The sequence below is a fragment of the Porites lutea genome, chromosome 7 (genome assembly GCF_958299795.1).
Source record: "Porites lutea chromosome 7, jaPorLute2.1, whole genome shotgun sequence".
In the NCBI taxonomy this organism is placed as follows: Eukaryota; Metazoa; Cnidaria; class Anthozoa; order Scleractinia; family Poritidae; genus Porites; species Porites lutea.
In genome coordinates, this window is record NC_133207.1 from 4,916,670 (window position 1) to 4,929,385 (window position 12,716).

A 12,716-nucleotide genomic window follows, 5' to 3' on the forward strand; every position below is an offset into this window, starting at 1 on the left:
ACAAAACAGATGAAAAAATCTTGCTCAACAATATTTTTTCGTTGAACATTTTCGCAGTGGAACACGGTTGACAGTCTATGACTCTTAATTAAACTTACAGTGTCTGCTTAAGAGTCCAGGCGAATGTCTAGAAAAATAAGCTAGGAATGAAAACATTTGAATTCTCTCGGCATTTAACGCAAGCGCAACCTACCGATTGCAACATGAGAGCGAGGCAAAAGTTAACTTCAGGTTGGTATTTGTCTTATTCCTTGGCAACAGTCGATTTTCCGTATTTCTTCGATTCCCTAACGTTTTAGACGATGCTAATTGACTTTATTCTTTTAAACATAACCATTTCTTTCGTTTAATGGCCCAAAGCGTTGTCAAAGTGTATGTTCTCGCTGGGTAGTACCTGTTGAATTTCTCCACGCTCGATGAAACCTGTTTATCCTATTGATTCACGAAAAAGGTGGATTAAGGTGTCGGTAACTATGAGATAAAACAGCGATTTAACGGTAAGTTTTTGTTCTTCTACCCTTCTTTTTGAGAAAACATGAAAAGGGAATTGTTCTATTAAACCTGATGAAAAAGCTAGGCCATCGCATAAAGTAACGACTTAACTGAACACTGACTAACTTCATTAAAACCTTGACAAACCTTGTGACAATATTTACCCATTGTCGAGAAAAATTGTGTCTTAACTTATAACTGGACAAATTCATACCTCGCTGAAAATAATTTTATTTTGTTAAGTTAAACTTCAGTAATTGGGCCTCTATCTTCGTCTTCTTCTTTTGATAAGTTCATGAAAGTTTAGAAGCGATGCTGGAATGCGGAAATGGTATGTTCTTGACTACGCTTTGTGCCCTCATCGCAGGTAAGAATAAACTTGAATTTATAATTTCCATGTCAAAACACATGAGGATGGCTTTGTCTTGTGAGTAAAATATAATTATGTTATTGCTTATTATGAATCCCCTAAAGTCTGCTTTTTAAGACAACGGAAGTCCATACATTCCTCGTTATAAAATGTTCTAACATCGAGTGTATTCCACATGCCAGGTGTTTAGCTTTGAGGACGCCCTTACTTTTATTATCGAGTTCATAGACCCTGACACAGTTTCCCAGAATAATCTGAAATACAACGTCTACTACTTCCTGTAGGGAAGGGGAGCAGGGGTGGCCCAGTGGTGAGAGCACTCGTCTCCAACCAATGTGGCCCGGGTTCAATTTTCGTCAGCGTTGACGCCATATGAAGGCTGAGAGTTGTTGTTGGTTCTCTCCTTTTGCTCCGAGAGGTTTTTCCCAGATACTCCCGTTTTCCCCTCTCCTCACAAAACAGCACTTCCAAATTCCAAATCGATCTGTAGCGCAGCGCACGGACACGTTTAAACGAGTTCTTAAGAACTCATGACTGCTCCGTGAGTAAACGAGAAAAATAACAATTGTGTGTGTTATATTATGACATGTTTTAGTTGTGAACTTTGAGAAGTCTCCTTGATGTCCGCACGATTTTTGTTTTTAAAGTTTGTTAATTATGCGAACTTATGTATTGCTGGCTTCCGGCGTTCGCGCGTGAAACGATCGTAAGCGGATATGTTCATTAAATTCTGAGCGTATAACTGCAAAAGACCGAGATAATTTAACAGTTCTCATGCAAAAAAAAAACAACCAAGACAACTTAGCAACGATTACGATAATGATAACAATGAAAATGACAATAATCACGATAATAATCAAAAACATAATACAGAAAACTCGTATAATGTAAGTGTAGTTCAGCATGCACAATGATTTGGTTTTTGATTTTATAGCGGTGTTGCAAATATTATCTCGAGGAGGCGCTGAAGGAAAATCAATATCTTTGGATGTTTCTCAAGGTAACGGGGTAAAATTTTACTGTTTGACTTTAGAAGTGACTCTTTTTTTAATGCGCAAATGGCAAGTTTCTTTTTTCTCTTCACAGTTCGCATTAACCCTTTGGAGTGTTATGATAGAATAAATCAATGCAAAGAACAGGCTGAAGACGGTTATTGCGAGACTAACTATCACTATATGATGGACAGATGCCCTTGGAGCTGTCGATTTTGCAGGCGACCTGGAGGTATAATTATTAACCGGTCTGTAGATCAGACATGAAATTGTGTCACCCTTTTTGAAAACGCTAAAATTTGTCTTCGCGTGAATTGAGTTCTAAAAATAATGGTCCAGTGTTGTTAACCAAGACTATATTTAGGCATCGAAACTGCTTCCTTTCATCTGTTTCTACGGATGGCAAGGATGGTCATGGACTTGACCCTTTATCAGATTTTATCAAGCGACCTCCAGCCCCAATAATTCTTATTGTATTAACCCTTGTTATCTTCTCCATCCGACATTAACCTTTATGCTGCAGCTATTTTCTTTATACTAAAATGATTTTGCACGTTGCTCACAATTCGTGGACAGGGCACCTTTTAACCTAAAAGATCGACTCGTGGCTGGTGGAGTTGTTGAGTTCTAAGCTCTGAAGTTGTTGTTTAACTTTTACAGGTGACACTGAAAAGTGTACGGACCTCAGTAAGCACTGCTCCTATTGGGTCTCAAAAAAGGAATGCACGACCCGCCCAGATTACATGGCTCAAAATTGCAAGAGGAGCTGTGAAATGTGTGGTCCAGGTAAAATTGCCTAAATGCAAGGTCCTTTTCACTTATTAATTCACTTGTAAACTTTCTGCCTGTTGATAGACTGGAAATTGCGGAGAAATTATATTTCATGTTTTTTTTTTAATGTTCTGTTTGGTTCCAGTGTTGGTCGTCGGGTTTTTGCATTTGTATCGCACCCTGTTTAGAATATTATTTTAATTACCCAGGGAGTATAATAACACTTGCAAGAAGAGGGTATAACCTAAGTTGGTTTTGGTAAAGGTAAGAGAAACACATTTGGAAAGGGTGGTATTCTACCATTGTACGCCCGTGGTAGTAAGACTCTCCTTGGTTCGTATACGCGCGTTTCCTGTAATTAATGACCTTTTTCATCCATTTCACAAGTGTAACTCTTTTTTTCTCCCTTTTTTTTCAGAAAGCGATTACAATTTAACGGATAAAGAGACCACTTGCCCGCTCTGGGCCAAAGCCGGGTGGTGCCAATCAAACGAGGACCTGCTTGATAAATGCCCCCACAGTTGCCAAAAGTATGGCGTCCAAGGTGCTAACTCCCTGGATGAACGCTACATCACAGTCAATTTCCAAAATAGTTCCTCAGTAGCGAGCTCGAAAGTCGTTACGTTCGAGGCACCGCCTCCTCCTTCTGCAGCAATAAGATCACATTCAGACTTGGACACGGTAAGAAGGATCACCGCTTTGGTGAGCCCCTTTCAAAATAGCAAAAAGGATACTAATAACTTAGAGAAGTTTCTTTTAATCTTTCTAGTTTCTATTGGAACAATTAGGGAGCTCAATTGAAGACGTTTTTCAGCGACACATGTCAGCTAGAAGTGGACCTTTTGCATTGTTGGGCAGTAGTTTTGGCCAGATTTTGGGGCAAATCGTCTATATAATTATATGTCTCCGGATGAGTAAGGACACTTACCAATACAAATGTGGTAGCGTCAAGAGGTAGTACCTCACTTCCGGCTGTCGTGGGTCGCTCAAAAACGTCTTAAGGTTCCTAATAGCCATCTATAACATGGTCAAAAAGCGCAAATTATGACCACATTGTTATACGGCGCGCAGCTGCAGATTGCATTGCGCTATAAATTGTACTGCAACAATAACGTTGAGTGTTTATTATTCAGCTGCCTCCAGACTTGAAGGAAGTCCTTGCAAAGGAATGGTGGGACTCCAAGTTATTAAAACTGACGCAAAAACAAAATGGGTACGTCACGCACCCTGAGCCGCGCCCGGTGACGTTAACAATACCACGTGAATCAAACGAAACAGCAAGTAACCAAACACTTAATGCGACGGCTCAGTCTGATCAAAAGGAAAGAAACAGAAACGAGTCAGGTTGGTAAAAACTGAACAGAAGAGTTCACTTTCTGTGATTTATTTTTCTAATGCGAATTACAGCGTTCTTTGAAATCATTACAGCGATAATATTTAGAATCGAGTTTACGGCAAACGAATAAGGTCAGATTAAATTTTACAATTTTTCAGTTTTGGGCCGGAATGAGCAGAAAAATAAGAGCTGTCTTCAATAATTCTTCTTTTTGAAAACTGAGGATTTTTTTGTGCCGATATAATTAACCCCAAGCGAAACGTTCAGGGAAAACATTGTCGACTGGAAGAAATTGACGTTTGAAGTTTCCGTAAAAGTGATTCTATATTCTTAAAGTTTATTTGAAAATTGGTTCCTTTTGCTTTTGTTTTAGCTTTCGGCTTTTGTCGGGAAGAGAACTGGCAGAAACTTAAGCATACACAATAGATACTACAGTCGACCTCTCCACGATGGCCACCTTGGGGACAGAAGAAAGTAGCCCTTGTGGAGAGGTGGCCGTTTTGGGGAGGCAGTGGTGTAATGTGACAAATTTTGTTTATAGGGGTTACATGTTTATAGTTCCAAGTTCATGCTTACTGTATCCCATAATGGTAATTCCATCGTATACTAGTATATAGAGATAAAATACACAAAACCTTAAATAATGTTCTGAATCAAAATGTTATTTGACAAAGCGAGCAAGGTCCGCAACATTTGATAAAATTATCGTAGACAGTTTATGCTTACCGTAGCAGTATAAATGGAACACAATCATAATACGATGCCGTCATTAATCATCAAATCTCCATACGGATCAAATTTAATGGCCATTCTTAAGTTTTTTGTCAGTCGCTGAAAAAATGGCCCTTGTAGAGAGGTTTAAACAAGAGTCAATGTATGGACTGTCAATCAATGTATGGACTGTCCGCCGGGACAAAAAAGAGTGGCCGCTGTGGAGAGGCGGCCGTCAGTGGAGGTTCGACTGTACATCATATAATATCATGTCATGTCATTTCATCTTTTATTAAATATCTATGGTAACAGACGTACTCTTGAAAGAATAAATTTACGAGAACCTTGACGTAAGTACAAAGCTTGAGCTCTCATCAGCTCAAATTAAAACGGATTCTGCAGTATGAAGCACCCACTCTTTGTCGAGAACGTTGGGACGTTGGGAAGAAAGCAAAAAGCCTCTTTTTATTTTAACCTAAAATTTAATACAAAATTGATTCATAATGCATTAAGGGTATCCATCTTCTTTACAGGCCCGATACAGCAACAGGAATTGGTAACAGTTCCTGCACCCCTCCCTCCACCTAGGGCATATGATTCTCTCCTACCGAAACTTTTCTTGAGTGGCGGACCTACTTGGGCCACTAGAAATAGCAGTAAAACCACGCATAGGAGCCCCGATTTTAGCACACAAACCAACCCGGAAATTTGGAAGGAGGAAAAGGAGGAAGACGAAGACTTAACTGAAAGCGGTCAACAAAAAGAAGTGGTGCCAGTCAGAGTGAATTCAAATGATCAGCAAGGACTTCGAGTTGACGTTTCCTCGTCGGGAAGTGGTTGGGATATTGTCAAAGATGGCGCGAAAAATTCCGAAGGAAATGAAGGAGACCATCACCTAACTGGAGAGCATACTACATCCACATCGTTTTCTTTTTCAGGAAGCGGTGACAAAAGTGAGGTCGGAAGAAATGAGGTCAAAATGGTCGCTGAAAAAGAAATGCTCAATGACGATAACTTTGAGCAAAGTTCATCCACAGAGTATCATTCTTCATCACGAGCCGATGCTGCACCTATAGAAGAAAATATTACTAGAAAAATGGAAAGCAAACAAAAAGTGCCAGAAGGTGATAGTATGGAGGAAAACGCTACTCTTTCTGGCAGTGGAGAAGAAGAACGGACGAGGAAACATGTCATTGTAGCAGATAGACCAAAAAATGGTCTAGTTACAGAAAAAATTAAAATTGTTCTCCCTGAAAATGATTTTTCTGGTAGCGGGAAAATTGACGATCAAGAAGGCTGGGCTGATAGTGGTGTTAGTTTATCTGGAAGTGGCCAGCAAGACAACAGCGAGCTATCTCGGCATCTTCAGGGAATTTAGACTAAATAGATTCTATTGTCATAAACATGTCTAGGAGCAGAACGATCTGTTGGTCAGAAAAGTTATTCATTTAGTTTTGGGGGAGTTTTCAATCGGTTGTTCTCCTCAAAAGAAGCCACACTAATAAATCATTGATAACAAAACACAGGCAGGATTTGTGTTGCCTTAAGATCGGTGAGGATGCCAACATATTTATGCTGAAATTTCTTGATGGAGTCTATTGGAAGCGCCAAGTGTATCATCTACGAAATACTCCGCTTCAATAAACAAAGAAGCCAAGAAAACGTAACACAAACCGACTCAATTCGAACACTAGTAATGAAATAATTCTTATTGTCTTTAAAACTCGAAATACATTCCTTTGTCTCGCTAGTTTCACACTACCATTTCAGTACTGACTCTATATATCTCTAACAATATATCACCTTTGTAACGTGCAATAAGCCAATTGCACGGTGACCTCTTTTACTATCTACTAAGACCAGAATTCATTTCGTTTTCCTATCATATTTAAATTTGGTAATCCCAGCAACGATAAAAGACATAAAGGATTCTGGTAGTAGTATTAAAATGACGACGCTATCATGCAAACGGCCTATTCTTGGATTTGACAAAAACAACATGTTGTCCAAATCGTTTTTTGGGGCTACTGCTAATGTTAACCCTAAACTGTTTTCCTGGTATTCAGTTATTAGAATTTGTTCAAACATTTTTTTCTTGCAAAATTTTAGAAGGGCCGCATTCTCCACGTCTGTTTTCTTGTTATAACGCATTTAGTTACTAAGAAAGGTCACTCAGCAGAGCACATTTATAAACGTGCAACCATCGTTTGTATGGAGTCTATTTTTTTCAATTAACTCATTACCGCTTTTTAAATTTCTCCTAAGGAATTTTAAAAATCTAATTTTGATTTTCTTGTTTAAGGGTAGGCAAATATATTCGGCGTTTTGAATAAGTGGTGTTTAAGTCATAGTTTTTGTAGTTCGTCAATTATCAGAATGTTTCTGCTAGAAATTTTGAATGTTGTTAGATTGAACGCGACAGCATTATCAATAAGTAATTTTATTATTACGACAACAGCGTTGACAGACCAAAGCTAAAGTACCATTAACTAATTTGACTAAAACAATCAAGTTGAATAAAAATACATCTTTTTTTAAAAAAACCCTTGCCATGGCCCGTTCCCTTCACAATTACATTGTCTCTCTTCTCTTGTCAATCAATCACTCGTAAATCCATCCCTCCATCTATATTACCTAACAAATAATACATCCGCCTATCAACACATGAGTAAGTCAAACACTCAATTTATCTATTAATTCTATCAACCAACCAATCAGTCAACCAATCCATTCATCCTTCCACCAACCATTCCACCGATTGGTCAACCAACTAACCAGCCAATCAATCAATCAATCCATCCATCCATCCTGCCATCAACCAATCAGTTTATCCACCAATCAATCAATCAATCAATCAATCAATCAATCAATCTTTCCTTATTCCTTCCTTCCCCCAACCAACCAATTAGTCAATGAATCAATCAATCCATCCTTCTACCAACCAATCAACCGATCAGTCAATGAATCAATCAATCAATCAACTTATCGATCACTAAATCAATCAATCAATCAATCAATCAATCAATCAATCAATCATCCATTCATCCTTGCACCAACAAATTTACCAATCAGTCAATTGATCCATCCATCCTTCTACCAACCAATCAACCGATCAATCAATCAATCCATTTACCAACCAACCAATCAGCCAATCAATAATAATAATAATAATTAATCCATCCTTCCACCAACCAACCAACCAATCAATTAATCAATCAATCCATTCATCCTTCTACCTATCAATTAGTCATTCATTCGAACAAATCATCTTTCCACCACCCAATAATTCAGGCAATCAATCAATCAATCAATCAATCAATCCACAAAAACTTGTAAAAATGGTAGACAACTTAAACTAGACAGAAATAAGTAGTAGGGCTTCAGCAAAGATAAGCCTTGCGATGGATTAGGTGGATTAGGTGCCTAGTCAATGACGTCACCCATTGTTATAACCTACATACTAATTTGGATTAGGTTTACTAATGAGCGTCACTCTACTACAATAGGAACAATAGGCTTGCCTAGACTTGCTCGGGCTCTTTTAACCCTGTTTGGATAGTAAACAATCTATTATGTGTTCAACATAAAAGCGCGCTTTCCCTTCAGTATTTCATTCTCGCAATCGCGTTACTAAGGAAAAAGTCTTACTATCACCAATATTTTTTAAAACATTGCTCCAAACATGCAAGTCGAATCGAGCTGTAAACTTGTCTGACTATTACAGAACTGTTTTCTCCCATCTATCTCGAGGACATGAAAAACTATTGAAGTCTCAACGTTTCACGCACGGTTAATCAGTTAACTATGCGAGTTCGCAAGCCCAAAGTTGAATACAAATTAGCTCTACAGGAAAGACCCAAGGGAGAGAATCTTGACGTATTATTATAAAACAAATAACTTAACAAGGATTAATTAAAACACGCGTCTCATAATTGCTAGCAATAAAATCTGACACGAGATACCGTTTAAAACAAAAAGAGTCAAATACACAGCGATTTGAAAGAAATCTATTAAAACAGTCAAAGAAAGCAAGTCATGTTTTACTTACCCCTCTCCCTTTTCAATTTTATTTCCCTCCTTAATTTTTTCTTTTTCCCTTCTCCACAATTTTATCATTTTCCCTCCTCAATGTTTTTATTCCCTCCTCCACAATTTTTATTATTTTCCCTCCTCAATGTTTTTTATTCCCCTCCTTCACCTCCACCTCCTCATTTATTCTATATTTTTCCATCTTCAAAGACATCGACCTCCTAGCGACCCTACATCGATCCCACATCGACCCTACATCGACCCCACATCGACCCCACATCGACCCTACATCGACCCCACATCGACCCCACATCGACCCTGCATCGACCCTACATCGACCCCACATCGACCCCACATCGACCCTACACTCAACTTTTTTTTAACACTGCTTCGTAAATAGTGAAGCTATATACCACCACCGCCACATTTCTTTTTTTTTCCACCGCCACCACCACCGCCACCACATTTCAATTGTTTTCCCATCACCACCACCACATTTCTATTGTTTTCCCTCCACCACCACCACCACCGCCACCACATTTCTATTGTTTTTCTTTCCACCACCACCACCACCACCACCGCCACCGCCACCACATTTCTATTGTTTTCCCTCCTCCACCACCACATTTGAATTGTTTTCCCTCCACCACCACCACCACCACCACCGCCACCACATTTCTATTTTTTTCCCTCCACGGCCACCACATTATTATTGTTTTCCCTCCTCCTCCTCTTCCTCCTCCTCTAACTCCTCCACATTTCTATTGTTTTCCCTCCAAGTTTGGCCTTTAGGCCTTTTAGGCCTGATTTTGGCCTCTTTGGCCTTTCGAAGGAAAACAATAGAAATGTGGAGGAGTTAGAGGAGGAGGAAGAGGAGGAGGAGGGAAAACAATAATAATGTGGTGGCGGTGGAGGGAAAACAATAGAAATGTGGTGGCGGTGGTGGTGGTGGTGGTGGTGGAGGGAAAACAATTCAAATGTGGTGGCGGTGGTGGTGGCGGTGGAAAAAAAAAAGAAATGTGGCGGTGGTGGTATATAGCTTCACTATTTACGAAGCAGTGTTAAAAAAAAGTTGAGTGTAGGGTCGATGTGGGGTCGATGTGGGGTCGATGTAGGGTCGATGCAGGGTCGATGTGGGGTCGATGTGGGGTCGATGTAGGGTCGATGTGGGGTCGATGTGGGGTCGATGTAGGGTCGATGTGGGATCGATGTAGGGTCGCTAGGAGGTCGATGTATTTGAAGATGGAAAAATATAGAATAAATGAGGAGGTGGAGGTGAAGGAGGGGAATAAAAAACATTGAGGAGGGAAAATAATAAAAATTGTGGAGGAGGGAATAAAAACATTGAGGAGGGAAAATGATAAAATTGTGGAGAAGGGAAAAAGAAAAAATTAAGGAGGGAAATAAAATTGAAAAGGGAGAGGGGTAAGTAAAACATGACTTGCTTTCTTTGACTGTTTTAATAGATTTCTTTCAAATCGCTGTGTATTTGACTCTTTTTGTTTTAAACGGTATCTCGTGTCAGATTTTATTGCTAGCAATTATGAGACGCGTGTTTTAATTAATCCTTGTTAAGTTATTTGTTTTATAATAATACGTCAAGATTCTCTCCCTTGGGTCTTTCCTGTAGAGCTAATTTGTATTCAACTTTGGGCTTGCGAACTCGCATAGTTAACTGATTAACCGTGCGTGAAACGTTGAGACTTCAATAGTTTTTCATGTCCTCGAGATAGATGGGAGAAAACAGTTCTGTAATAGTCAGACAAGTTTACAGCTCGATTCGACTTGCATGTTTGGAGCAATGTTTTAAAAAATATTGGTGATAGTAAGACTTTTTCCTTAGTAACGCGATTGCGAGAATGAAATACTGAAGGGAAAGCGCGCTTTTATGTTGAACACATAATAGATTGTTTACTATCCAAACAGGGTTAAAAGAGCCCGAGCAAGTCTAGGCAAGCCTATTGTTCCTATTGTAGTAGAGTGACGCTCATTAGTAAACCTAATCCAAATTAGTATGTAGGTTATAACAATGGGTGACGTCATTGACTAGGCACCTAATCCACCTAATCCATAGGCACCTAATCCACCTAATCCATCGCAAGGCTTATCTTTGCTGAAGCCCTACTACTGAAATAGCTTTGTAATCCTTAATACAACGGTCTGTAATAGAGACATCAAGGAATAATGGTAACAAAATAATTAGGGTCATCGTACTCGTTTTTGTGACAGGGCTGCAGCGAGTAAGCACCAACCGGATTCCTCCCGAATTTTGAACGGGGACGGGGACGAGTTTGAAAATGACGTACATATGGAGGTGGAAAAAAGACATTGGAAAATAGAGTTTTATGGAATTTACATACCATTTTCAGTGATCCATTACAAATCTAACAACCACTATCGAAGGCCTCGGTTCAAATGTCGAACTCAGAAACACGTATCCTGCTTGCGTCATGCACATTCCCGGCAAATTGAGACTCATCTCAGGAAGAAAAATAAAAGCTGTCGAAAATTCCATCCACGTTCCTCTTCGATACACTTTATTTTAATAATGTTTTCATGGAAGCGGCCACCTTGTTATGCGCACCAGGAATCGTGATGTGCAAAACCAGCGAATCACCTCAACACTGGCTTAGGAATTTTATAGCCTAGGACCCAGTTGTTGGAAGGCTGATTAACGCTAACCCGGGGTTAAACTTTTAATCTGGGTTTCTTTTTCGTTTGTTCAAACGCATTTCCTCGGATAATTTTTTATATTCTTTGTAGCACGTTCAGTCATCAAATTGTAGACGAAAGAATTAGATTGGGTTTGCTTTTTAACCTTCTATATCTGAATTAGAATTTTGCCCTATCCCTGGGTTATCTTAACACAGCTCTGAACAACCCTTGCCCACTAATTTTACAGTTTTTGATAGATTGGGGCTTCTAAGAAATAACAATCAAAGGTCCCAGTATTATTTTCGCTTTCACGTTTTGAAGGAAGATTTTTTCATAAATTTTATTCCAAAATTGCCGTTAGTACGAGCCAGTACCAAGAGGCTATTCTCTTAAAATCGCAAAGAGTTGCATTATTGATTAGGCCCAGGGTGGATATCCTCTGTCACCTTATCTTTACGTGTGCCTGCACGCAATTTTTTTTTCCAATGGACATGGACGGTCGGGTGCCCTTCACCTTTTGACGTGAACTAGTTAGGGAAAATCTGTCGACACCACCGGAAAGGGCGCCTTGAAATTAGTAAAATTGACATATTTGAAAGTGATACGTCTTTCTTAAGCGAGGGATTATATGGCTACGCAAAGTTGCGGAAATTTGCAAACGTTTGTGAAGTGGGGGAGAAGTTTGAGGAGCTATATCTTTTTAACAAATCACTTTAAAACTTGGCAGTTTTAATAATTTAAATCGCTCTTTCCGGTGTCGTCGACGGATTATTCCTAATTTGGCCATGTCAAAAGTTGGAAAAAACCGTGGAAGGGTCTACTATTCGTGCTTACGCAAGTCAAAGTTACACCACCATGGAAATCCACCCTTACTTAATGGTAAAGAAAACTGACAAGCGTAAGTTAACATTTTAACCTTGCCGTTTACTGCGTTTAATTCTTAAGAATCGCTTTCACCTTTTTGAGAGGTGGTCCTATTGCTGACCACCGAAGCACCACCTTTCATGATAGATACAAGTAGATTAAACCAAAGATAATAACAAACGATGTAACCACCCGCAATGCTTTTATGCTTCACTGAGATAAAATTTTAAAGCTTTTCTTCATTACGAGTAATGCATTTGTCTTTTACCAGTAATCTTATAAACATTTATCGGTAATAACAGGAGTAATAATAGCAGATTGCTTAAAACAATTATCGATTGTGCTATCCTGTCTTGAGCGACGTTTTGGTAAGCTTTTTACGTCATAATTTTTTTTATAGAAATTTAAAATTGCTGTCCCCAGGGAAAGTTAAAAGAGGTAAAGAGAAATCCTGTTCACTTATTTACTTTGGTTTGTTTATTGTCAAAAGGAAATT

The 12,716-nt window shown here is 39.1% G+C and overlaps 1 protein-coding gene across 1 annotated transcript; it reads left to right on the plus strand.

Moving 5' to 3' along the window:
• The first annotated feature begins 343 nt into the window (after positions 1-343).
• Positions 344-6,050, plus strand: LOC140944323 (uncharacterized). Its single transcript, XM_073393485.1, has 8 exons — positions 344-497; positions 785-859; positions 1,797-1,862; positions 1,949-2,086; positions 2,515-2,640; positions 3,044-3,306; positions 3,759-3,969; positions 5,206-6,050. Exons 2-8 carry the CDS (start codon positions 805-807, stop codon positions 6,048-6,050), a joined length of 1,704 nt encoding a protein of 567 aa, XP_073249586.1. The 5' UTR covers positions 344-497; positions 785-804.
• Positions 6,051-12,716: the final 6,666 nt, after the last annotated feature.

Coding starts and splice junctions, on each gene's coding strand:
- LOC140944323 (XM_073393485.1), top strand. CDS start 805: ATGCTGGAATGCGGAAATGGTATGTTCTTGACTACGCTTTGTGCCCTC. Junction 860..1,796: donor GCTTTGTGCCCTCATCGCAG/GTAAGAATAAAC, acceptor TTGATTTTATAG/CGGTGTTGCAAATATTATCT. Junction 2,641..3,043: donor CTGTGAAATGTGTGGTCCAG/GTAAAATTGCCT, acceptor CTTTTTTTTCAG/AAAGCGATTACAATTTAACG.